Here is a 27,509-nt window from a genome sequence, read left to right on the forward strand (position 1 = left end):
TTGTTTTTATTCTAACGCGGTGAGCACAGGTGCGTTTGTTTTCGTTATCTAAAAAAAAAAAAGAAAAGAAAAAGATAAATACAAAATGTCTAAGAGCAAACAGTGCGAGTCGGTGCGCGTGGTGGTGCGTTGCCGGCCCTTCGGCACCAGAGAGGCGGGGTGCGACAACATCCTGGAGGTGGATGACAAACTGGGACAGATCACCATCAGGAACCCGAGGGCGCCACCTGATGAGCCCAGGAAAGTGTTCACGTTCGATTCCGTGCACGGGTGGGACTCCACGCAGAGCGACATCTATGACGACGCGGTGAGGCCCCTGGTGGAGTCCGTGGTGCTGGGCTTCAATGGGACTATATTTGCCTATGGACAGACGGGGACAGGTAAGACGCACACCATGCAGGGGGTTGTCAGGGACCCGGAGGGGAGAGGGGTGATACCCACCTCATTCCAGCACATCTTCACGCACATCTCCAGGACCCAGAACCAGAAGTACCTGGTGAGGTCATCGTACCTGGAGATCTACCAGGAGGAGATCAGGGACCTGCTGTTCAAAGACAACAACAGGAAGCTGGAGCTCAAGGAACACCCAGACTTTGGCATCTACGTGAAAGACCTCTCCTCGGTGGTGACTAAGAACGCCACGGAGATCGAACATGTGATGAACCTGGGCAACCAGTCCAGGTCCGTGGGCTTCACCAACATGAACGAACACAGCTCCAGGTCCCACGCCATCTTCCTCATCACCGTGGAGTGCAGCGAGGTGGGGCCCGACGGCGAGGACCACATCCGAGTTGGGAAGCTGAACATGGTCGACCTGGCCGGCAGCGAGCGCCAGAGCAAGACGGGCGCCAAGGGGAAGCGGCTGAAGGAGGCAACCAAAATCAACCTGTCCCTGTCGGCCCTGGGGAACGTCATCACAGCTCTGGTGGACGGGAAGAGCACCCACATCCCCTACAGGGACTCCAAGCTGACCCGCCTGCTCCAGGACTCGCTGGGGGGCAACGCCAAAACTGTCATGATAGCAACCGTGGGGCCTTCGCACAAGAACTTCGAGGAGTCCCTGGCCACGCTCAGGTACGCCAGCAGGGCCAAGAACATCAAGAACAAACCCCGGATCAACGAGGACCCCAAAGACGCCCTGCTGAGGGAGTACCAGGAGGAGATCGCACGCTTGAAGGCGCAGCTGGAGAAGCAAGGGATGCTCGCAAAGGAGAGGAGGATGAGGAGAAACAGCAAAAGGCTGAGCAGAAGCATGGGAGGCGTGGAGGAGGGGATGCTTACAGAGAGGGAGGCAGAGGTTTTGAGGGCCCTTCAGGGTGAGCCAGACGGGAGGCTTTACCTGAAACAGGGCGACGACTGCCCCAGGAGACTGATCTACCAGGGAGGCAGCGAGAGGCTGAGGCCCCTGAGTGAGCACAGGAAGAGTGTGGAGGACATGCAGTGGGATCAGGATGCTCTGGAGAAGATCATAGAGAAATACAAGGTACTGGTAAAGATTACACGTCTCATTATCAAAGCACCAGTGTCTGGTAATTGTAGGAACAATGAAAAGATGCGTAAATAATTGATCACATGTTCTTTGTTCACAGACTATGGAGAGCAAACTGTTAGTCGGAGGAAAGACGATAATCGATCACACCAATGAACAACAGAAGACCCTCGAGTTGAAGAGGCAACTAATTGCAGAACAGGTAATTAGGGCCCGAGCACCGAATGGTGAGAGGCCCTATTGAATCTGTAAGGATTTTTATTATTAGGGCCCGAGCACCGAAATCGGTGGGAGGCCCTATTGAAATTGAAATGATTATTATTATTATTATTATTATTATTTTTCTTAGCTTAAATGAATTGGCTTTTTGAGGGCTTTAATGTGCTCAAAAAGTTGTAGGAGTTTGCAGTAAATTCGAAGGCGGCGAAAATTTACGTATTCTGGAGTATTTTGAAAAGGGCGTGGCAAAATGGCTCAAGAGCGCCACCTACGGAAAAGCCCCTCATTTAGCATTCACCGATCTTCAAAAAAAACAAAGACTATTTTGTATCATGACTAGATGCACAAAAAAGTCCATCAGTGCATTATGAATAACGCAACAGGAAGCCCGCCAGTTTGACTTTAGTGGCCATTTTGGTCATATTCCATATTTTTTCTTTGATGTACTTGTCGTACAGCTTTCATCAGATCAACTTCAAATTTAGACGATCGTCATCACAACAAATTGGAGATCTAAAGTTATTGAAGGATTAAGTTTTAGCAAAACCGTCTGACCGTGGTGTGGCGTTAAAGTTTGATGAAACGCCATCAAAACACAAGCTTCCATATTTCAGACATAGTTTGTCCAATTGAGTCCAAACTAGACACATACGACAAGAGTCGCGACCAGAAGACATCACTGCAGAAATTGTGACTTACAATCACAGCGCCCCCTGGTGGCAACAGGAAATGTCTTGTTTTTAAGACGTGTTATGTTTTTATGTACTACTCGGAGAGCTTTCATCAGATCAACTTAAAAATTAGATGAGACTCTACAAAACAAGATGAAGATCTAAAGTTATCAAAATTTAAACTTTTCATCAATCCGTGTGACCGTGGTGAGGCTTAAAATCTTGATGTGCAAAATGAAAAGACCTGTTTTCATTTCAACCATGTATGTGTTTCATGGTCTTATACTGACCTCTAGTGGCTTTATATTGCCGGCACAACCTACTTGTACCGCAATATTAAGTCACTAGAGGGCAGTGTAGGATCATGGTTTGACCAAGGCACAAATTGTGTCACCTAAGGCAGGGGTAGGCAACCTTTACTATTTCCTCCACTCTTCCCCCAATTTAAAGCTGTCTGTTGCCGCACAACATATTTGATAACACAGGTTATAAAGTTATATATATATATATATATATATATAGTCATGCAATATATATAAAAACTATAGTTTGTTGCATTTATTAAATAATAGAACGACAATAAAGACAACTGTTGACATTTAACTGCTATTTTTACCTGTTACAAAATAGGAAAACACCAAACTCTGACCATGGCGTGGAGTCAAAGTCTGATCACACGCCATCAAAACACGAGTGTCTGTATCTTGGACATATTTGGTCCAATCAACTCCAAACTAGACATGTAAGACAAGGGTCGCGACCTGATGACATCTACAAAGACATCATGACTTAAAATCCTAGCGCCACTGGCTATAGGAAGTGAAGCGTTTATTGTTGCTGCAGAGCTTAAAACGCACGCAAGGCAGAGACATGCGCTTGGTCATCGATCGTTCTCTCTCCCCCGACCGCAACAGACTTGAAATTGCCTGTGCTCGACCACTCTTCCCCCAATTTAAAGCTGTCTGGTGCCACACAACATATTTGATAACACAGGTTATAAAGTTATATATATATATATATATATATATATATAGTCATACAATATATATAAAAACTATAGTTTGTTGCATTTATTAAATAATAGAACGACAATAAAGACAACTGTTGACATTTAACTGCTATTTTTACCTGTTACAAAATAGGAAAACACCAAACTCTAACCATGGCGTGGAGTCAAAGTCTGATCACACGCCATCAAAACACGAGTGTCTGTATCTTGGACATATTTGGTCCAATCAACTCCAAACTAGACATGTAAGACAAGGGTCGCGACCTGATGACATCTACAAAGACATCATGACTTAAAATCCTAGCGCCACCTGCTGGCTACAGGAAGTGAAGCGTTTATTGTTGCTGCAGAGCTTAAAACGCACGCAAGGCAGAGACATGCGCTTGGTCATCGATCGTTCTCTCTTCCCCGACCGCAACAGACTTGAAATTGCCTGTGCTTGACCACTCTTCCCCCAATTTAAAGCTGTCTGGTGCCGCACAACATTATTGATAACACAGGTTATAAAGTTATATATATATATATAAAAACTATAGTTTGTTGCATTTATTAAATAATAGAACGACAATAAAGACAACTGTTGACATTTAACTGCTATTTTTACCTGTTACAAAATAGGAAAACACCAAACTCTGACCATGGCGTGGAGTCAAAGTCTGATCACACGCCATCAAAACACGAGTGTCTGTATCTTGGACATATTTGGTCCAATCAACTCCAAACTAGACATGTAAGACAAGGGTCGCGACCTGATGACATCTACACAGACATCATGACTTAAAATCCTAGCGCCACTGGCTACAGGAAGTGAAGCGTTCATTGTTGCTGCAGAGCTTAAAACGCACGCAAGGCAGAGACATGCGCTTGGTCATCGATCGTTCTCTCTCCCCCGACCGCAACAGACTTGAAATTGCCTGTGCTCGACCACTCTTCCCCCAATTTAAAGCTGTCTGGTGCCGCACAACATATTTGATAACACAGGTTATAAAGTTATATATATATATATAGACATACAATATATATAAAAACTATAGTTTGTTGCATTTATTAAATAATAGAACGACAATAAAGACAACTGTTGACATTTAACTGCTATTTTTACCTGTTACAAAATAGGAAAACACTAAACTCTTACCATGGCGTGGAGTCAAAGTCTGATCACACGCCATCAAAACACGAGCGTCTGTATCTTGGACATATTTGGTCCAATCAACTCCAAACTAGACATGTAAGACAAGAGTCGCGACCTGATGACATCTACAAAGACACCATGACTTAAAATCCTAGCGCCACCTGCTGGCTACAGGAAGTGAAGCGTTTATTCTTGCTGCAGAGCTTAAAACGCAAGCAAGGCAGAGACGTGCGCTTGGTCATCGATCGCTCTCTCTTCCCCGACCGCAACAGACTTGAAATTGCCTGTGCTCGGGCCCGTTAGTGCTACAACGTAGCCCTAGTTATTATTATTATTTTTCTTCGCTCAGTGAATTGGCTTTTTGAGGGCTTTAACGTGCTCAAAAAGTTTCTAAAGTGTACAGTAAATTAGACATGTGCGCAAGTTTACGTATTCTGAAGTATTTGGGAACGGGTGTGTCAAAACCGCTCAATAGCGCCACCTACGGAAAAGCCCCTCATTTAGCATTCACCGATCATCAAAAAAAACAAAGACTATTGTGTATCATGACTAGATGCACAAAAAAGTCCATCAGTGCATTATGAATAACGCAACAGGAAGCCCGCCAGTTTGACTTTAGTGGCCATTTTGGTCATATTCGATATTTTTTCTTTTAAGTACTCCTCCTACAGCTTTCATCAAATCAACTTACAATTTAGACGATCGTCATCACAACAAAATGGAGATCTAAAGTTATTGAAGGATTAAGTTTTAGCAAAACCGTCTGACCGTGGTGTGGCCTCAAAGTTTGATTAAACGCCATCAAAACACAGGCTCCTGTATCTTGGACATATTTTGTCCAATCGAGTCCAAACTATACACATAAGACAAGAGTCGCGACCTGAAGACATCGGTACAGAAATCGTGACTTAAAATCACAGCGTCCCCTGGTGGCAACAGCAAATGTCTTGTTTTTCTATGTCTTACAGTTTGACTCACTTCTCGTTATTATTAGGGCCCGAGCACCGAATGGTGAGAGGCCCTATTGAATCTGTAAGGATTTTTATTATTATTATTATTATTATTATTATTATTATTATTTCCCTTTGGGGGGCTTTTTCAGGGTCTAGACATGCTCAAAAAGTTATGAAACGTTGCAGGAAATTCAAGGTCTGCGGATATTTTAGTATTCTGGAGTAATTGGAATTGGGCGTGGCAAAATGGCTCTACAGCGCCCCCTGGAACCAGCCCCTAGGTTTCCACATAACGGATTTTCATCAAAATCTGGATATAGGTGTATCGTGACCAGTCATGAAAAAAAGTCTCATGGAGCATTATGAAAAACGCAACAGGAAGTCCGCCATTTTGCTTTTAGTGGCCATTTTGGCAATATCCCACATTTTTACTTTTACGTACTTGTCCCAGGGCTTTCATCAGATCAACTTCAAATTCAGATGAGTGTCATCACAACAAGATGGAGATAAAAAATGATTGAGGGATTTTTTTTTTATCACACCGTGTGACCGTGGCATGGCGTTAAAAATTGGTTACACGCCATCAAAACACGGGCATCTGTATCTCGGACATACATGTTCCAATCAAGTCCAAACTAGACATGTAAGACAATAGTCCCCGCCTGATGACATCTATGCATAAATGATGACTTAAAACCGCAGCGCCCCCTGGTGGCAACAGGAAATGTCTTGTTTTTTGCTTGTCTTACACTTGGATGAATTTCTCCTCATCCACTGACCTCAACCATGTCAAACTGTATCAAATGGGTCCCAAGACATTGACAATGAAGACATAAGATTACCGTGACTTTTCGTCAAACGCCATATGAATGGCGTGGCATTAAAGTTCATCAACTCGCCGTGAAACACGAAATTGCTGTAACTTCAGTGTTCATGATTCTATCTCTCTCAAACTACATGTGTGTAACAACAGCCCCCCCCTGAAGATATTCATATGGTTTTAAGAAATGGGCGTGGCAAAAAAACTGACCAGCGCCCCCTATAGGGCAACCCCGGCACTACGATGGCCGACATTTATACAAATCTATCGGGACATGTGTCGTTTCATAACAAACAAAAAAATATCTTGGATAGGTATGCTTGACCAAACAGGGAGGCCGCCATTTTGGATTAAGTGGCCATTTTTTTTCCATATTCCACATTTTTACTTGATGCACTTGTCCCAGGGCTTTCATCAGATTAACTTCAAATTAAGATCAGTGCCATCACAACAAGATGGAGATAAAAAGTGATTAAGAGATTGACCTTTCGTCACACCGTGTGACCGTGGCGTGGCGTCTTGAGTTTGATTAAACGCCATCAAAACACGAGGTTCTGTATCTCGGACATACATTGTCCAATCGAGTCCAAACTAGACATGTAAGACAAGGGTGCCATCCTGATGACATCTACACAGAAATTATGACTTGAAATTACAGCGCCCCCTGGTGGCTACAGGAAGTGACATGTTTTATACTTTGATGAACTGCTCCTGGCTGCTTTAAGATATACAGCTCAAATGAGCTCAGTCAAGTCATTGAATCAAGGTCAGAATTGTGACTTTCCTCAAACCATTTAAACGTTGAGGTGCGGCGAAGGATCATCCTTCGCCAAAGGACACGATGTTTTCATAAGTCCACTGTGCATTGTCCTATCACTACCAAACTTCTGTCACATGATAAGAGTACAAGCCTGAACAGCTCTATGTGTCAATATTTCCTCAGTGTCATAGCGCCACCTACTGATTCGCCAGGAAACAGGAAGTACTTTGTTAATCCACTCTGCATTATCCAACCGGCTCCAAACTACTGACCTATGATCACAATACTGATCTGAACAGCTCCACATATAAATATTAGATCAGGGTCATAGCGCCACCTACTGATCAGTGTGAAAATTAAGTTGTGTTAACATTGTCCAATTGACACAAAATTGCTCACGCTACATCAGAGCGCCTACATGAACAGATATATATGTCTGTGCCTAATAATAGTGATGGCGCCACCTACTGGCAAACCTACTGCCGCAGAGCGCAAAACGCATGCAACGTGGAGAAGTGCATGCTCGATCGATGATGTGCGCTTGGTCATCGATCGCTCTCTCCACCGACCGCAACAGGCTCCAACGTGCGGGTGCTCGGGCCCGCAAGTGCTACAACGTAGCCCTAGTTATTATTATTATTATTTCCCTTTGGGGGGCTTTTTCAGGGTCTACACATGCTCAAAAAGTTATGAAACTTTGCAGGAAATTCAAGGTCTGCGGATATTTTAGTATTCTGGAGTAATTGGAATTGGGCGTGGCAAAATGGCTCTACAGCGCCCCCTGGAACCAGCCCCTAGGTTTCCACATAACGGATTTTCATCAAAATCTGGATATAGGTGTATCGTGACCAGTCATGAAAAAAAGTCTCATGGAGCATTATGAAAAACGCAACAGGAAGTCCGCCATTTTGCTTTTAGTGGCCATTTTGGCAATATCCCACATTTTTACTTTTACGTACTTGTCCCAGGGCTTTCATCAGATCAACTTCAAATTCAGATGAGTGTCATCACAACAAGATGGAGATAAAAAATGATTGAGGGATTTTTTTTTTATCACACCGTGTGACCGTGGCATGGCGTTAAAAATTGGTTACACGCCATCAAAACACGGGCATCTGTATCTCGGACATACATGTTCCAATCAAGTCCAAACTAGACATGTAAGACAATAGTCCCCGCCTGATGACATCTATGCATAAATGATGACTTAAAACCGCAGCGCCCCCTGGTGGCAACAGGAAATGTCTTGTTTTTTGCTTGTCTTACACTTGGATGAATTTCTCCTCATCCACTGACCTCAACCATGTCAAACTGTATCAAATGGGTCCCAAGACATTGACAATGAAGACATAAGATTACCGTGACTTTTCGTCAAACGCCATATGAATGGCGTTGCATTAAAGTTCATCAACTCGCCGTGAAACACGAAATTGCTGTAACTTCAGTGTTCATGATTCTATCTCTCTCAAACTACATGTGTGTAACAACAGCCCCCCCCTGAAGATATTCATATGGTTTTAAGAAATGGGCGTGGCAAAAAAACTGACCAGCGCCCCCTATAGGGCAACCCCGGCACTACGATGGCCGACATTTATACAAATCTATCGGGACATGTGTCGTTTCATAACAAACAAAAAAATATCTTGGATAGGTATGCTTGACCAAACAGGGAGGCCGCCATTTTGGATTAAGTGGCCATTTTTTTTCCATATTCCACATTTTTACTTGATGCACTTGTCCCAGGGCTTTCATCAGATTAACTTCAAATTAAGATCAGTGCCATCACAACAAGATGGAGATAAAAAGTGATTAAGAGATTGACCTTTCGTCACACCGTGTGACCGTGGCGTGGCGTCTTGAGTTTGATTAAACGCCATCAAAACACGAGGTTCTGTATCTCGGACATACATTCTCCAATCGAGTCCAAACTAGACATGTAAGACAAGGGTGCCATCCTGATGACATCTACACAGAAATTATGACTTGAAATTACAGCGCCCCCTGGTGGCTACAGGAAGTGACATGTTTTATACTTTGATGAACTGCTCCTGGCTGCTTTAAGATATACAGCTCAAATGAGCTCAGTCAAGTCATTGAATCAAGGTCAGAATTGTGACATTTCCTCAAACCATTTAAACGTTGAGGTGCGGCTAAGGATCATCCTTCGCCAAAGGACACGATGTTTTCATAAGTCCACTGTGCATTGTCCTATCACTACCAAACTTCTGTCACATGATAAGAGTACAAGCCTGAACAGTTCTATGTGTCAATATTTCCTCAGTGTCATAGCGCCACCTACTGATTCGCCAGGAAACAGGAAGTACTTTGTTAATCCACTCTGCATTATCCAACCGGCTCCAAACTACTGACCTATGATCACAATACTAATCTGAACAGCTCCACATATAAATATTAGTTCAGGGTCATAGCGCCACCTACTGATCAGTGTGAATATTAAGTTGTGTTAACATTGTCCGATTGACACAAAATTGCTCACGCTACATCAGAGCGCCTACATGAACAGATAAATAGATGTCTGTGCGTAATAATAGTGATGGCGCCACCTACTGGCAATCCTACTGCCGCAGAGCGCAAAACGCATTTATTGTGGAGAAGTGCATGCTCGATCGATGATGTGCGCTTGGTCATCGATCGCTCTCTCCACCGACCGCAACAGGCTTCAACGTGCGGGTGCTCGGGCCCGCAAGTGCTACAACGTAGCCCTAGTTCTTATTATTATTCTTATTATTCTCCGAACAATGAATTGGCTTTTTGAGGGCTTCAACGTGCTCAAAAAGTTTTTAAACTTTCCAGTAAATTAGAGAGTGGTGAAAATTTACGTAATCTGGAGTATTTGGAAAAGGGCGTGGTAAAACGGCTCAACAGCGCCCCCTGGAACCAGCCGCTAGGTTTCCACATAAGCGATTTTCACCAAAATCTAGACACTGGTGTAACGTGAATAATCATAGAAAAAAGTCTCTTGGAGCATTATGAAAAACGCAACAGGAAGCCCGCCATTTTGGATTTAGTGGCCATTTTGGCCAAATTCCACATTTTTACTTTTACGTACTTGTCCCAGGGCTTTCATCAGATCAACTTCAAATTCAGATGAGTGTCATCACAACAAGATGGAGATAAAAAATGATTGAGGGATTTTTTTTTTATCACACCGTGTGACCGTGGCATGGCGTTAAAAATTGGTTACACGCCATCAAAACACGGGCATCTGTATCTCGGACATACATGTTCCAATCAAGTCCAAACTAGACATGTAAGACAATAGTCCCCGCCTGATGACATCTATGCATAAATGATGACTTAAAACCGCAGCGCCCCCTGGTGGCAACAGGAAATGTCTTGTTTTTTGCTTGTCTTACACTTGGATGAATTTCTCCTCATCCACTGACCTCAACCATGTCAAACTGTATCAAATGGGTCCCAAGACATTGACAATGAAGACATAAGATTACCGTGACTTTTCGTCAAACGCCATATGAATGGCGTGGCATTAAAGTTCATCAACTCGCCGTGAAACACGAAATTGCTGTAACTTCAGTGTTCATGATTCTATCTCTCTCAAACTACATGTGTGTAACAACAGCCCCCCCCTGAAGATATTCATATGGTTTTAATTAGGGCCCGAGCACCGAAAGGTGAGAGGCCCTATTGAAATTGTAAGGATTTTTATTATTATTATTATTTCCCTTCGGGGGGCTTTTTCAGGGTCTAGACATGCTCAAAAAGTTGTGAAACTTTGCAGGAAATTCAAGGTCTGCGGACAATTTAGTATTCTGGAGTAATTTGAATTGGGCGTGGCAAAATAGCTCAACAGCGCCCCCTGGAACCAGCCCCTAGGTTTCCACATAAGCGATTTTCCCCAAAATCTAGACACTGGTGTAACGTGACTAATCATAGAAAAAAGTCTATTGGAGCATTATGAAAAATGCAACAGGAAGCCCGCCATTTTGGATTTAGTGGCCATTTTGGCCAAATTCCACATTTTTACTTTAATGTACTTGTCGTAGAGCTTTCATCAGATCAACTTAAAAATTAGACGGGTGTCATCACAACAAGATTGAGAAAAAAAATGATCAACGGAATTTTTTTCCGTCACTTCGTGTGACCGTGGCGTGAAGTCAAAATTTGGTTCCACGCCATCAAAACACGTGCATCTGTATCTCGAACATACATGGTCCAATCAAGTCCAAACTAGACATGTAAGACAAGAGTCCCGGCCTGATGACATCTACACAGAAATAATGACTTAAAATCACAGCGCCCCCTGGTGGCACCAGGAAATGTCTTGTTTTTTGCTTGTCTTACACTTGGATGTATTCCTCCTCATCCACTGACCTCAACCATGTCAAACTGTACCAAATGGGTCTCAAGACATTGATAATGAAGGCATAAGATAACTGTGACTTTTCGTCAAACGCCATATTAATAGCGTGGCATCAAAGTTCATCACCTCGCCGTGAAACACGAAATTGCTTTAACTTCAGTGTTCATGGTTCTATCTCACTCAAACTACATGTGTGCAACAACATCCCCCCCCTGAAGATTTTCATATGGTTTTAAGGAATGGGCGTGGCAAAATAACTGACTAGCGCCCCCTAACGGGCAGCCCGGCACTACGCTTGGCCGACATGTACAAAAATCGATTTGGGCATGTGTCTTTTCATAACAAACAAATAAGTCTCTTGGATAGATATGCTAGACTAAACAGGAAGCCCGCCATTTTGGATTTAGTGGCCATTTTGGCCCTATTCAACATTTTTACTTTGATTTACTTGTCGTAGAGCTTTCATCAGGTCAACTTCAAATTCAGATGAGTGTCATCCCAACAAGATTGAGATAAAAACTGATTAAGGGATTTTTTCCCCTTCACACCGTGTGACCGTGGCGTGGCGTTAAAGTTTGGTTACACGCCATCAAAACACGAGCATCTGTATCTCGAACATACATGGTCCAATCAAGTCTAAAGTAGACATGCAAGACAAGAGTTCCGGCTTGATGACATCTACACAGAAATTATGACTTGAAATCACAGCGCCCCCTGGTGGCAACATGAAGTGACATGTTTTATACTTTGATGAACTGCTCCTGGCTGCTTTAAGATATACAGCTCAAATGAGCTCAGTCAAGTCATTGAATCAAGGTCAGAATTGTGACATTTCCTCAAACCATGTAAACATTGATGTTTGGCGAAGGATCATCCTTCGCCAAAGGACACGATGTTTTCATAATTCCACTGTGCATTGTCCTATCACTACCAAACTTCTGTCACATGATAAGAGTACAAGCCTGAACAGCTCTATGTGTCAATATTTCCTCAGTGTCATAGCGCCACCTACTGATTCACCAGGAAACAGGAAGTACTTTGTTAATCCACTCTGCATTATCCAACCGGCTCCAAACTACTGACCTATGATCACAATACTGATCTGAACAGCTCCACATATAAATATTAGTTCAGGGTCATAGCGCCACCTACTGATCAGTGTGAAAATTAAGTTGTGTTAACATTGTCCAATTGACACAAAATTGCTCACGCTACATCAGAGCGCCTACATGAACAGATATATATGTCTGTGCGTAATAATAGTGATGGCGCCACCTACTGGCAAACCTACTGCCGCAGAGCGCAAAACGCATGCAACGTGGAGAAGTGCATGCTCGATCGATGATGTGCGCTTGGTCATCGATCGCTCTCTCCACCGACCGCAACAGGCTTCAACGTGCGGGTGCTCGGGCCCGCAAGTGCTACAACGTAGCCCTAGTTATTATTATTAGGGCCCGAGCACCGAAATCGGTGGGAGGCCCTATTGAAATTGAAATGATTATTATTATTATTATTATTATTATTTTTCTTAGCTTAAATGAATTGGCTTTTTGAGGGCTTTAATGTGCTCAAAAAGTTGTAGGAGTTTGCAGTAAATTCGAAGGCGGCGAAAATTTACGTATTCTGGAGTATTTTGAAAAGGGCGTGGCAAAATGGCTCAAGAGCGCCACCTACGGAAAAGCCCCTCATTTAGCATTCACCGATCTTCAAAAAAAACAAAGACTATTGTGTATCATGACTAGATGCACAAAAAAGTCCATCAGTGCATTATGAATAACGCAACAGGAAGCCCGCCAGTTTGACTTTAGTGGCCATTTTGGTCATATTCCATATTTTTTCTTTGATGTACTTGTCGTACAGCTTTCATCAGATCAACTTCAAATTTAGACGATCGTCATCACAACAAATTGGAGATCTAAAGTTATTGAAGGATTACGTTTTAGCAAAACCGTCTGACCGTGGTGTGGCGTTAAAGTTTGATGAAACGCCATCAAAACACAAGCTTCCATATTTCAGACATAGTTTGTCCAATTGAGTCCAAACTAGACACATACGACAAGAGTCGCGACCAGAAGACATCACTGCAGAAATTGTGACTTACAATCACAGCGCCCCCTGGTGGCAACAGGAAATGTCTTGTTTTTAAGACGTGTTATGTTTTTATGTACTACTCGGAGAGCTTTCATCAGATCAACTTAAAAATTAGATGAGACTCTACAAAACAAGATGAAGATCTAAAGTTATCAAAATTTAAACTTTTCATCAATCCGTGTGACCGTGGTGAGGCTTAAAATCTTGATGTGCAAAATGAAAAGACCTGTTTTCATTTCAACCATGTATGTGTTTCATGGTCTTATACTGACCTCTAGTGGCTTTATATTGCCGGCACAACCTACTTGTACCGCAATATTAAGTCACTAGAGGGCAGTGTAGGATCATGGTTTGACCAAGGCACAAATTGTGTCACCTAAGGCAGGGGTAGGCAACCTTTACTATTTCCTCCACTCTTCCCCCAATTTAAAGCTGTCTGTTGCCGCACAACATATTTGATAACACAGGTTATAAAGTTATATATATATATATATATATATATATATATATATATATATATATATAGTCATACAATATATATAAAAACTATAGTTTGTTGCATTTATTAAATAATAGAACGACAATAAAGACAACTGTTGACATTTAACTGCTATTTTTACCTGTTACAAAATAGGAAAACACCAAACTCTAACCATGGCGTGGAGTCAAAGTCTGATCACACGCCATCAAAACACGAGTGTCTGTATCTTGGACATATTTGTTCCAATCAACTCCAAACTAGACATGTAAGACAAGGGTCGCGACCTGATGACATCTACAAAGACATCATGACTTAAAATCCTAGCGCCACCTGCTGGCTACAGGAAGTGAAGCGTTTATTGTTGCTGCAGAGCTTAAAACGCACGCAAGGCAGAGACATGCGCTTGGTCATCGATCGTTCTCTCTTCCCCGACCGCAACAGACTTGAAATTGCCTGTGCTTGACCACTCTTCCCCCAATTTAAAGCTGTCTGGTGCCGCACAACATTATTGATAACACAGGTTATAAAGTTATATATATATATATAAAAACTATAGTTTGTTGCATTTATTAAATAATAGAACGACAATAAAGACAACTGTTGACATTTAACTGCTATTTTTACCTGTTACAAAATAGGAAAACACCAAACTCTGACCATGGCGTGGAGTCAAAGTCTGATCACACGCCATCAAAACACGAGTGTCTGTATCTTGGACATATTTGGTCCAATCAACTCCAAACTAGACATGTAAGACAAGGGTCGCGACCTGATGACATCTACACAGACATCATGACTTAAAATCCTAGCGCCACTGGCTACAGGAAGTGAAGCGTTCATTGTTGCTGCAGAGCTTAAAACGCACGCAAGGCAGAGACATGCGCTTGGTCATCGATCGTTCTCTCTCCCCCGACCGCAACAGACTTGAAATTGCCTGTGCTCGACCACTCTTCCCCCAATTTAAAGCTGTCTGGTGCCGCACAACATATTTGATAACACAGGTTATAAAGTTATATATATATATATAGACATACAATATATATAAAAACTATAGTTTGTTGCATTTATTAAATAATAGAACGACAATAAAGACAACTGTTGACATTTAACTGCTATTTTTACCTGTTACAAAATAGGAAAACACTAAACTCTTACCATGGCGTGGAGTCAAAGTCTGATCACACGCCATCAAAACACGAGCGTCTGTATCTTGGACATATTTGGTCCAATCAACTCCAAACTAGACATGTAAGACAAGAGTCGCGACCTGATGACATCTACAAAGACACCATGACTTAAAATCCTAGCGCCACCTGCTGGCTACAGGAAGTGAAGCGTTTATTCTTGCTGCAGAGCTTAAAACGCAAGCAAGGCAGAGACGTGCGCTTGGTCATCGATCGCTCTCTCTTCCCCGACCGCAACAGACTTGAAATTGCCTGTGCTCGGGCCCGTTAGTGCTACAACGTAGCCCTAGTTATTAGGGCCCGAGCACCGAAATCGGTGGGAGGCCCTATTGAAATTGAAATGATTATTATTATTATTATTATTATTATTTTTCTTAGCTTAAATGAATTGACTTTTTGAGGGCTTTAATGTGCTCAAAAAGTTGTAGGAGTTTGCAGTAAATTCGAAGGCGGCGAAAATTTACGTATTCTGAAGTATTTTGAAAAGGGCGTGGCAAAATGGCTCAAGAGCGCCACCTACGGAAAAGCCCCTCATTTAGCATTCACCGATCTTCAAAAAAAACAAAGACTATTGTGTATCATGACTAGATGCACAAAAAAGTCCATCAGTGCATTATGAATAACGCAACAGGAAGCCCGCCAGTTTGACTTTAGTGGCCATTTTGGTCATATTCGATATTTTTTGTTTTAAGTACTCCTCCTACAGCTTTCATCAAATCAACTTACAATTTAGACGATCGTCATCACAACAAAATGGAGATCTAAAGTTATTGAAGGATTAAGTTTTAGCAAAACCGTCTGACCGTGGTGTGGCCTCAAAGTTTGATTAAACGCCATCAAAACACGGGCTCCTGTATCTTGGACATATTTTGTCCAATCGAGTCCAAACTATACACATAACACAAGAGTCGCGACCTGAAGACATCGGTACAGAAATCGTGACTTAAAATCACAGCGTCCCCTGGTGGCAACAGCAAATGTCTTGTTTTTCTATGTGTTACAGTTTGATTCACTACTCGTAGGGCCTTCATTAAATCAACGTAAAAATGTGATGCATGTGTTCAAAACAAGATGAAGATCTAAAGTTAACGAAATTGCAACTTTTCATAATACTGTGTGACCGTGGTGTGGCTTCCAGTTTGAGGAATGAAAACATCTATATCTGGCAGATGTGCTGCAATATTTAGTCACTAGATGGCAGTGTCAGACCATGCTTTGTGTTATCTATGCATTAACAGACTGTGTTTACAGGGTGGCCAACTTTAGAGGAGAATTAAACCTTTTACAGCATTGCTCAAACTTTGGTTTTAGTCTCAATCGCTAAGTTCTTCCTTCATGACAACTCTGAGGGGGGTGTATTTTATTTTAACTCCCTCGTTTAAGCGATATAGATGTTTGAAATTCACGTGACGTCACAGTGTAAGCTGTGCTGTGTGTTGTGAGTTCGGCTTTCACCAGTTACACGTGAACGCCTCATGAAATGGCTTACACCCACATACCCGGTAAATTACACACTTTGATGTTCTGCTCCTTCTCCTGACGGTCACGGTAACGATGTCTGCGCCTCCGTTTCTGTGGTAAGTCACGTTAAGTATTTTATTTCGATGTGATTCGCAGGGTGCCTTTGAATCAGCCGTGATAGCTACGGGACGCTAATCCGGGAGCTACATACCAGCTCAGTGTATATCAACGGGTTCGATGCGAATGCCAGCTGTTACCGAAACAACCGCCATGAACCCAGGTCCACCAAGCAGAGATAAGCGTTCGTTTATAAGGATGACTCTGAGACAGGAGACTGTGTGTCGGCTTCATTTTCGCTAGCGCCGGAGGCTAACTAGCTCGCTAACAAGCAAGCTAACAATATCTTCGAATGGGTGCAGTAACTGTTCTTCGATTCGATTGGGGTTATTACCGACAAACACCGACATGAAACGACATGAGCGGGTCCACCCAGCAGATATAAGCGTTACTTTATGCGGATGACTCTGAGACAGGAGACTGTGTGTCGGCTTGTAAGTTAGTTTCGCTAGCGGGCTAGCGATGCTAACTGAAACCTGAGAAACCTGAGTGTTTAAAGTCACATCTGCATTGCAAGAGCAGCTGTTCAAAGGAGCATTACGTGTCCTAAAGCTCTTTCTTCAGAGTAGTGTTGTAACGTCTACCTATTTCCTAAGCTGAAATGATTATGATCTGATTAACTTTGAATTAATATTTTATTATTACCATGTAAAAGTCTGTTAAGCAGATAACATGGCACATGTATGACTTAACATATCTGTGTATTTGTGTTCAATGTTCCTCTAGGATGTCCAGCGTGAGACACAACTTGAATCCAACCAGACTGAACACTGACTCCAGGTACAGACCTGTTTTCATTACTTACAAAGTATTGCACATAATACATAATGTGTTAAATTATAATGCAATACTTTTAATGTGAAATAGCTCCATACTAAACATTCATTGTCATGGTAGTGCACGTTTTAATCCAAAAGCATATTCAAATACATAGTTGAATATCCACCGAAAATAAGAATACACACTTTGTTCATATGTAACTCTAATAAATACTGTATAAGTTACATTTTGCTCCGGAATTGAACTGTGTTAAAGCGGTTCACATGGAAAATATATGTTCAATTATGTGAAGGGTGATTTTCATTACTATTATACTAATGGAGATTTAGCACTTGCTACACATTGTAAGAGCAGCTGTGCAAAGGAGCACTACGTATCCTAAGGCTCTTTATTCAGAGTCACAGTGTTGATGTCCTGTCACGTGTTACAGTGAAAAATAACCGTGTCTACTAGTGTTTACATCGTTAATCTCAGGCAGACTTCCCTGAATTATTTTGTTAAATATAAATACATTATAGCCGTGAACTTTACTAGAACAGACAGTGTTCATAGAGAATTTGAAAATGATGTACACTACCTATTTCCTAAGATGAAATGATTATGATCTGATTATTTTTATGTTTCCTCTCATTTTATTAGGGACGGACGAGCCTGAAGGACACAGCTGTGATGACCAATTGACCATGTTTTGTCTCTTATGGCAAAGCACAAATATTAAACACTGGGTTCTTATCTAAAGTGTATCAAATCAGAAAGCAAAAGATACACATTGTTGTTATAAGTTTTTATTATTTTAACCAACCATAATGAAGATAGAAATGAATTCTTATCCATGCCACTTAGCAATGACTGCCACCACCAAACAGTTGCAGGCCATCTTTATTTAAGGGAGGAATTTAGAAGTGTTGTGTAGCTTCTGATGATGATGCAGTCGTCCACGTGTTGACCACCATGTTGCTGCTGACGACGTCAGGTGCTGCAGTTCCTCATCTATGAAGAGAAGAAACGGACTGTTAAAGAATGTTTTGAGTTGTGTATGAAGCACAACAGATTTCAGATAGAACCGTTGTACTGTGGTCTGGGTTTGTATCCTAATGGTTAAATGCACATATTTTAAGTCGCTTTTGATAAAAGTACTGAAAGAAATACAACATTGTAAAAATAGATAAAATGTCTTTTTACCTCATCTGTAATATTCAAGGTGATAATCTCCCACAGAGCTATTGATAACAGTCCACATCAAGTCTCTCCACTTCCCTCAGTGTGAAAACATAATTATATAATTAATTTGAGAACTGTTTACAACACTGATGTGTGGAGATTAAAATCATATCTAAACTGTCTAATTCACTGTAAAACTCCATGACATTCGCAGGCCATCTGTAGTTAAGGGAGCAACGTATGGAGTGATGTGTAAAGGGCAGAAACTTGGACTATGGGCAGAGAAGGTCTCTGGTTCGTCTCCGGTTCGACTCCACGGAGAGACAACAAAAGACAAACCTGGATTGATCTGTCCAAAAATCCAAGAGTCTCCCTACCCTCTCTAGTGCCCCTGAGCAAGGCACCTCACTCCCCCAACATCTGCTCCGTGAGCGCCGTACATGGTCGCTCACTGCTCTGTGTGTCCTGCACCAGATGGGTAAAAAGCAGAGATTAAATTTCCCTACCTGCATGAGTGTGCCTTTGCATGTCTGTGCATGTGTTTGGGACGAATAAATGGATCTTAATCTTAATCTTTTAATCTTAATCAGTTGTCTTCCAGTTGACCAGCATGAAGCTGCAAATCTCCACCATGTTGCTGCTGAGGACATCAGGAGCTGCATTAATGAGGAGCAGAAGCGCACTGTTATGAATGTTTTGTGTTGTGTATGAAGCACCACATATTTCAGATAGAACCGATGTACTGGGGTCTGGGTTTGTATACTAATGGTTAAATGCACATACTTTAAATCGCTTTTGATAAAACGTGAGAAAGAAATACAACATTGTACACAGATAAAATGTCTTTCTACCTCATCTGTAATATTCAAGGTGATGATCTCCCACAGAGCTGTTGATAACAGTCCACATCAAGTCTCTCCACTTCCCTCAGTGTGAAAACATAATTATATAATTAACTGGAGAAGTGTTTACAACACTGATGTGTGGACATTATAATCTTATCTATACTGTCTAATTGACTCTACAACTCCATGACAGACTAAATTAACGATGTGAAAATAGTAATGGTGGATATATCAGCCTGTATCAGAATAATGGTGAAACATAGTTATTATCACATGCAACTTACACATGTAGCGTATTGATATTAACTTATTAAAATAAAACAAAGTCACAGCCAAACATACGACTCTGCAGTTAACTTGCTTCAATGTGTTCATTAGACGTGTTAAATAAACTAACTTTTATAACAATTTTATATTAAAAAAGCCTTGAGGCATGTAAGTATATGGTGATAGTTAAAGCAATAGGTTTGGTTGTATGGTTTCAAGGTTACTTACCTCTAGTTAATAGAGCCTCCTGCTGGCTACAGGAAGTGAAGCAATAATCCTTGCCGCAGTGCACAAACGCATGCAACGCTGAGACGAGCGCTTGGTCATTGAACGTTCTCTCTTCACCGACCGCAACAGAATAGAAATTGCCTGTGCTCGGGCCCGTTAGTGCTACAACGTAGCCCTAGTTATTATTATTTCCCTTTGGGGGGCTTTTTCAGGGTCTAGACATGCTCAAAAAGTTATGAAACTTTGCAGGAAATTCAAGGTCTGCGGATATTTTAGTATTCTGGAGTAATTGGAATTGGGCGTGGCAAAATGGCTCTACAGCGCCCCCTGGAACCAGCCCCTAGGTTTCCACATAACGGATTTTCATCAAAATCTGGATATAGGTGTATCGTGACCAGTCATGAAAAAAAGTCTCATGGAGCATTATGAAAAACGCAACAGGAAGTCCGCCATTTTGCTTTTAGTGGCCATTTTGGCAATATCCCACATTTTTACTTTTACGTACTTGTCCCAGGGCTTTCATCAGATCAACTTCAAATTCAGATGAGTGTCATCACAACAAGATGGAGATAAAAAATGATTGAGGGATTTTTTTTTTATCACACCGTGTGACCGTGGCATGGCGTTAAAAATTGGTTACACGCCATCAAAACACGGGCATCTGTATCTCGGACATACATGTTCCAATCAAGTCCAAACTAGACATGTAAGACAAGAGTCCCCGCCTGATGACATCTATGCATAAATGATGACTTAAAACCACAGCGCCCCCTGGTGGCAACAGGAAATGTCTTGTTTTTTGCTTGTCTTACACTTGGATGAATTTCTCCTCATCCTCTGACCTCAACCATGTCAAACTGTATCAAATGGGTCCCAAGACATTGACAATGAAGACATAAGATTACCGTGACTTTTCGTCAAACGCCATATGAATGGCGTGGCATTAAAGTTCATCAACTCGCCATGAAACACGAAATTGCTGTAACTTCAGTGTTCATGATTCTATCTCTCTCAAACTACATGTGTGTAACAACAGCCCCCCCCTGAAGATATTCATATGGTTTTAAGAAATGGGCGTGGCAAAAAAACTGACCAGCGCCCCCTATAGGGCAACCCCGGCACTACGATGGCCGACATTTATACAAATCTATCGGGACATGTGTCGTTTCATAACAAACAAAAAAATATCTTGGATAGGTATGCTTGACCAAACAGGGAGGCCGCCATTTTGGATTAAGTGGCCATTTTTTTTCCATATTCCACATTTTTACTTGATGCACTTGTCCCAGGGCTTTCATCAGATTAACTTCAAATTAAGATCAGTGCCATCACAACAAGATGGAGATAAAAAGTGATTAAGAGATTGACCTTTCGTCACACCGTGTGACCGTGGCGTGGCGTCTTGAGTTTGATTAAACGCCATCAAAACACGAGGTTCTGTATCTCGGACATACATTGTCCAATCGAGTCCAAACTAGACATGTAAGACAAGGGTGCCATCCTGATGACATCTACACAGAAATTATGACTTGAAATTACAGCGCCCCCTGGTGGCTACAGGAAGTGACATGTTTTATACTTTGATGAACTGCTCCTGGCTGATTTACAATATACAGCTCAAATCAGATCAGTCAAGTCATTAGATCATGGTCAGAATTGTGACGTTTCCTCAAACCGTGTAAACATTGATGTTTGGCGAAGGATTTTCCTTCGCCAAAGGACACGATGTTATCATAACTCCACTGTGCATTGTCCTATCACTACAAAACTTCTGTCACATGGTCAGAGTCCAAGCCTGAACAGCTCTATGTGTCAATATTTCCTCAGTGTCATAGCGCCACCTACTGATTCGCCAGGAAACAGGAAGTACTTTGTTAATCCACTCTGCATTATCCAACCGGCTCCAAACTACTGACCTATGATCACAATACTGATCTGAACAGCTCCACATATAAATATTAGATCAGGGTCATAGCGCCACCTACTGATCAGTGTGAAAATTAAGTTGTGTTAACATTGTCCAATTGACACAAAATTGCTCACGCTACATCAGAGCGCCTACAGGAACAGATATATATGTCTGTGCGTAATAATAGTGATGGCGCCACCTACTGGCAAACCTACTGCCGCAGAGCGCAAAACGCATGCAACGTGGAGAAGTGTATGCTCGATCGATGATGTGCGCTTGATCATCGATCGCTCTCTCCACCGACCGCAACAGGCTTCAACGTGCGGGTGCTCGGGCCCGCAAGTGCTACAACGTAGCCCTAGTTTATATTTACTTTTTTTTCCCACATTGGAAACCTGACTATATTTAAGGTTCCCCCTCTTTGTGTTGAATTCCAACTAAGCTGAGCATTTGCCCGTGATTCGCAGATAAGGAGCGAGCGAGAGATCCAGCAGCAGATGATGCTACAGGACGAGGAGACGGTGGAAATGAAGGAGACCTTCTCCTCGATGCAGCAGGAGGTGGAGCTGAAGACAAAGAAGCTGAGGAAGGTAGGATGAGTCACAGGAGCAGTTAATCGTATTTGCACGTGAGGAGACGTCATAAGGGAGGCGGCTCGTGTGGGTCCAGGTTTCTCTGAACGGAGAGATGTCTATTTCTGATGTGTAGGAAATAATTCAACTCTGAATTTCTGTGTGTCTCCACTAATGGCTTCAGATAAGTTAGTTTCAGTAAGAGGCTACCACCGATTTAATCCATTTCCATGATAACATGTGTTAACGTCTCTGATACGTCTGCTCTGGACAGATCTATGCCAAACTACAGCTGGTGAAGGGAGAGATCAAAGACGTCATTGATGAACACATCATGACCAGACAGGAGCTGGAACAGACACAGACCGAGCTCACCAGGGAACTCAAGTACAAGTAAGTACACTACCTACATCACTGAATACACAGATACATGTACAAAACTACAGATTGTGTAGTTTGTTACATAACTACTGTATATTCATGGCCACATCGGATCATTACATGTATGTTTTATTTTATTTTATTGTTTGGTGTCTCCATAGAATGTCACCCTGCTTTTATTATGATTATGATTATTATTATTATTCTAATAATTATTCTAATTATTTCACACATCATAAAAACATGAATGAAATGTACAAGTACATGTAAGGCTTAGTTATCTCTAATATAAGATAAGATAAGACTGTAAGGAAAACTTTATGCAAAAGAAATACAAAAATACAATTCACAACATCAAAGTCACTGATAAATTACATTAGTGATAAACAATGCAGTGTATATATTAAAATGCATAACTTCAACAGTCCAATGAGGCCACAGCCAACACGGATGAAAGTAATTTAAGTCTGCTATCTGGTATCCAAGATTATATATATATGTTTATATTTATAAAAAAAGAGTTAAAATAAAAAAAAATTTGCCTCATCTAAACGCGTGAGGAATAAAAACTTTAGGGCTCCATAAAACTTTAAGACTGTAAGCTACTCACTTATAAACAGTTCATTTATTTATAGGGCAGTGAGACAATAACACAATATATCTGGTTTGTTAACATTTAATCTCAATTTTAATGTGTATAACTCTGTCGATACTTTCCAATGTATTTTGTTGTGGTATGAATGAAATACTGCGGTTGAACACATTCCTTTGAATTATTTTGCAGATATCTCTTGATAGAGAATTTTATACCTCCTGAAGTAAAGAACAAGCTCATGAACCGGCTGTACTTTGACGGTGAGGAGGACCAGTGGAGACTCAGGCCGGTGCTTCCACCAGAGAGGTCAGTGAATAATTCATAAATCATCTAAAAAGACCATAATGCACTGCAGCTGTAAGGGAACATTTGTGAGGTGTTAAGTCAAGGGTGCAAACACTCCTTCATTACAACTACTTTCGTTGTTATAATTGAGGATGAAACACATTTTGTTTTAAATTGTCCCTATAATCAGGAGTTAACAATATCTTTATTAAATTAAGTTTTCTTCAAAATAGTTACTTCGGCAAAAACATTTGTTCTCTACAAGGCCTTCAATAACTGACAGACAGATGATATAACAGAGTGTTGGAAAAGCTTTTTTAGTTTTACTTGCAGATGCCAACATTTAGTTTTATTCTTAAATGTAAACATAAATCTAAATCTTTTCTTCATGATAGGCTGTGAAAGGCTTGTATCGGGGCGATTTAATTTGCCAACCGATATTAGTATTCTAATCTATATCAGGTTCTAATCTTTATGTGATCATAGCATCTTTCAAATTGTTCTTGCAACGCACACATTTTTGCATAGTGGTCAAATGCTACCACTAGGAGGCGACCAAATCAAACCTTTTCCAACCCAAAGGAGTTTAAAATTAAAAGAGATTCTATCCTTTCAATAATTCATGTATTCTGTCTGCGTCTTTTTTTTCCACAAATGAAACCAGTCACCCTGGCCGCATTGATTTTATATATCATCATTATTAGGTCCATTTAAATTAAGCTGATTAATTGGTTTATTTTGATTATCAGTTGATTGTATATGAGACTTTTTGTTTTCCAGCAGCTTCCATCTCCCCTGCTGAGCGAGCTCTAAGTGGATTTCACTGAACCTGGATCCTTCCTCTTCTCTCTCTTTTTCTCCAGTGCACCAAGTCGGGTCAAGAGACGTCCTCTGTCGGCCGTGGGCTACAAGAGGCCAATCAGCCATTATGCACAGATGGCTGTCGCCACGGCAACTGGGGCCCCGTCGAGATACCAGGTCAGTGCTCAGATATTCACGAGGACAGCTGGGAACAGTACAGCATGTGAAATATGGATCCTACGCTTCATATTTTTAAAGACGCCCTCTTCACAGCCTAACTTGTTGCAGTGAATAATCAGTGTAGAGCAGGCTCTGTAAAATCTCAAATAAAAGGCAGAACTGAAATAACATCAAATTAATAGCATTGCACTGAAAGGGAGGGATGACACTACCTATCTGTGCCAACACCTCATACAAAATAATAATATAATACAATTCAGCATGATATCCATTTTAATAACAGAATTTGTAACAACAACAAGAATGTACTGATTCTTTTTTCCATGTTACATTATTCTGAGTTTATAAATTAAGCTTGAGCCGACATGGAGACTCTTATTTATAAATATATAAAATTAAAAACGAATCAAAAATATAATTTAGTACTTTAATACTTCTCAAGCTGTTCAGTTTTAAAACATGCACAAAAATGAGGATGTCCTGGTTGTCTGAATCAGATGTTTACCTCTGTCAGTCCAGAACTGCTTAAAGGTGCAATGTAAGTGTCTGTTATGTCTGTTAATGTTTGTGTGATTGTTTCCCTCCTGGGACAGATAAAGAATTGATCTATCAAATAGAAGCAATCAAAGGTTTACATAGCAGTTAGGAGCAGGAAACAACTCTGTAACTCCACTGTTGTCTCCTCTTACAGGCTGAGAACATCATGCTGCTGGAGTTAGACACGTCCCCACCGACCATGTTCGCCTTGAACCTTAACGGCGCTCACCTGGAGAGGGCCTTCTCTCCGAGGCTGATCGGGGATCTGGTGCTCAATGCTCCGGTTGGAGAGAGGAGTGCTGCATCCCGGAGGGTCCGGAAGTCCCAATCCTGGTGAGAGAAAGGCTGAGAAAGGCAGATGTTATAAAGGAAGATTCATATATGATTAGACTGAACATAGCCAGAGCAAAGTTCTGTGAAGAATTGTTAAGAGTTGCATCAGGTTTTGTAGTCATGCTTCAAACGGCCCCTTCCTCTCAAACATGTTGGATGTTTAACGATGTCAATCTGTGTTTTATGGTCTCCAGGTATCAAGCACCACAAGCAGCATCTGTCACCTCATCGTCCTCCTCCAGCGCTCTGACGTCAGCGTCTCAGAGCTTCTCTCCCTCTCACAGACGGAGACCTTCCTCTGCTGCCTTTCTCTCACTGGACGGTCCGGTTCACACAAGCCCCTGATATGTGTCCATAGATCTGTGTCCATAGATCTGTACTGTGGGACTGACCTGAGCTCAGGGTGGGACCAGGTTCTCCAGGGGCATTAAGGAGAGGTGTGTGGGGGGGGGGGGGGGGGGGGGGGGGGGGGGATGTTAGGCCTCTATTGCCTTTCTTTACTTTTGAGTAAGAATGATTTAAGTCAGCACGTATTCAACATACCGGAGAGATCCCTTAAATCCAAAAGAATGTCTGACACATGAATGCAGAGGATGAATCTGTTCGCTGGCTTGCCTCCTCTGCTGGGCAGGTTATGTTTTCACCCCTGTCTGTGTGGTTCTTTGTATATATGCAAGATTAGGCCAAAAAAAAAAACTTGACGGATATCCACAAAACTTGGTGGAAGGATTGAGTATTTGTCGGGGAGGAACCAATTCAATTGTGGTTCAGATCCTAGATCAGGGGGCAGATCTAGGATTTCATTTCTCACTTTCTTTAACTTTGCGAGATAGGGCGTTTTTATTTGTTATTTTTTTAAATTTTCACCATTTTCCTAAAGATGAATTCATGTATCTTGATGGGAAAAAAACAGGCACATTTAGGGAACTTATATCTATGAGTGGTTGAAATTTAGCGCAACTTGACTGAATCTAAAAGGACTGTTAGGCTTTTGGGGGGGCATGGTTCGAATCCCGGTTTGGCTGAGGTCTTTCTGGAGTTTGCATGGTCTCACTGTGGTTGTGTGTGGTTTTCTCCAGATACGTCTTTCCCCCCCACTACTTCCCTGGGTGTGAGGTCAATTGAAGACTCTTAATTGACCGTAGGTGTGAATGTGTATGGTTGTTTGTCTCTTTTTATGTTGACCCTGCGATACGCTGGGGACCTGAACCCCACCTCTTGCTCCAATGGGATTGGCTCCAGCTCTCCCTGCCATCCTCAAAGAAAAAACTGTATAGATACTAGATGGGTCGATGTTGGGCCTTGTCCGAGGTATATGCGCCATTGTACTTTCTACTGGTCTACCCGAATAGCACAGATCAAACTTCCAAGCTTGGGAGATTTTTTCACGACTTGATTTAATTTCATGTTTTTGCATAGACAATGTAGCATGATCGGGGCCCTTAACGTTTGAGGGCCACCAGTGTTTAATGAAACAATGCTTGATGAATTGTTGTGAAAATGTTCAGGCACCATTAATAGACTCTCACCTTAGATGCTATAGTTTGGATAATTCATGTATTCTGTGTGCATCTTTTTTCAACAAAGAAAAAAAAAAACAATCACCCAGGTCACATTGATTTTATATATTATTATCACTTTCATCTCTATTTAAATTAAGCTGTTAGAAAGCTGATAAAAGAGGAGTGATTGATTTCAGGCTGATCAGTATGTGGGACTTATTTGTTTCCCAGCAGCTTACATCTCACCTGCAGAACAAACCTGAAGTGTATTTAAAGGTTCAGTGTGTGGAATTCAGTGACATCTAGTGGTGAAGTTGCACACTGCAGCTGAACAGCCCTCACCTCACCCTCCCCTTCCAGACATGTGGTAAACTTCAGATGTCATAAAAACTCAAAATGTCTTT

The 27,509-nt window shown here is 41.7% G+C and overlaps 1 protein-coding gene and 1 long non-coding RNA gene across 2 annotated transcripts; both read left to right on the top strand.

Moving 5' to 3' along the window:
- Positions 1–85: 85 nt before the first annotated feature.
- On the top strand, positions 86–26,000 carry kif3cb (kinesin family member 3Cb). The gene is made up of 8 exons (XM_053434261.1): positions 86–1,483; positions 1,590–1,691; positions 22,387–22,509; positions 22,766–22,884; positions 23,657–23,773; positions 24,616–24,730; positions 25,425–25,603; positions 25,798–26,000. Exons 1-8 carry the CDS (start codon positions 86–88, stop codon positions 25,946–25,948), a joined length of 2,304 nt encoding a protein of 767 aa, XP_053290236.1. The 3' UTR covers positions 25,949–26,000.
- Positions 15,827–19,852, top strand: LOC128450674 (uncharacterized). The gene is made up of 3 exons (XR_008340032.1): positions 15,827–16,728; positions 17,456–17,509; positions 18,149–19,852. It is a non-coding gene; the product is annotated as an uncharacterized LOC128450674 (long non-coding RNA).
- Positions 26,001–27,509: the final 1,509 nt, after the last annotated feature.

This window comes from Pleuronectes platessa, chromosome 11 (genome assembly GCF_947347685.1).
Source record: "Pleuronectes platessa chromosome 11, fPlePla1.1, whole genome shotgun sequence".
Lineage (NCBI taxonomy): Eukaryota > Metazoa > Chordata > Actinopteri > Pleuronectiformes > Pleuronectidae > Pleuronectes > Pleuronectes platessa.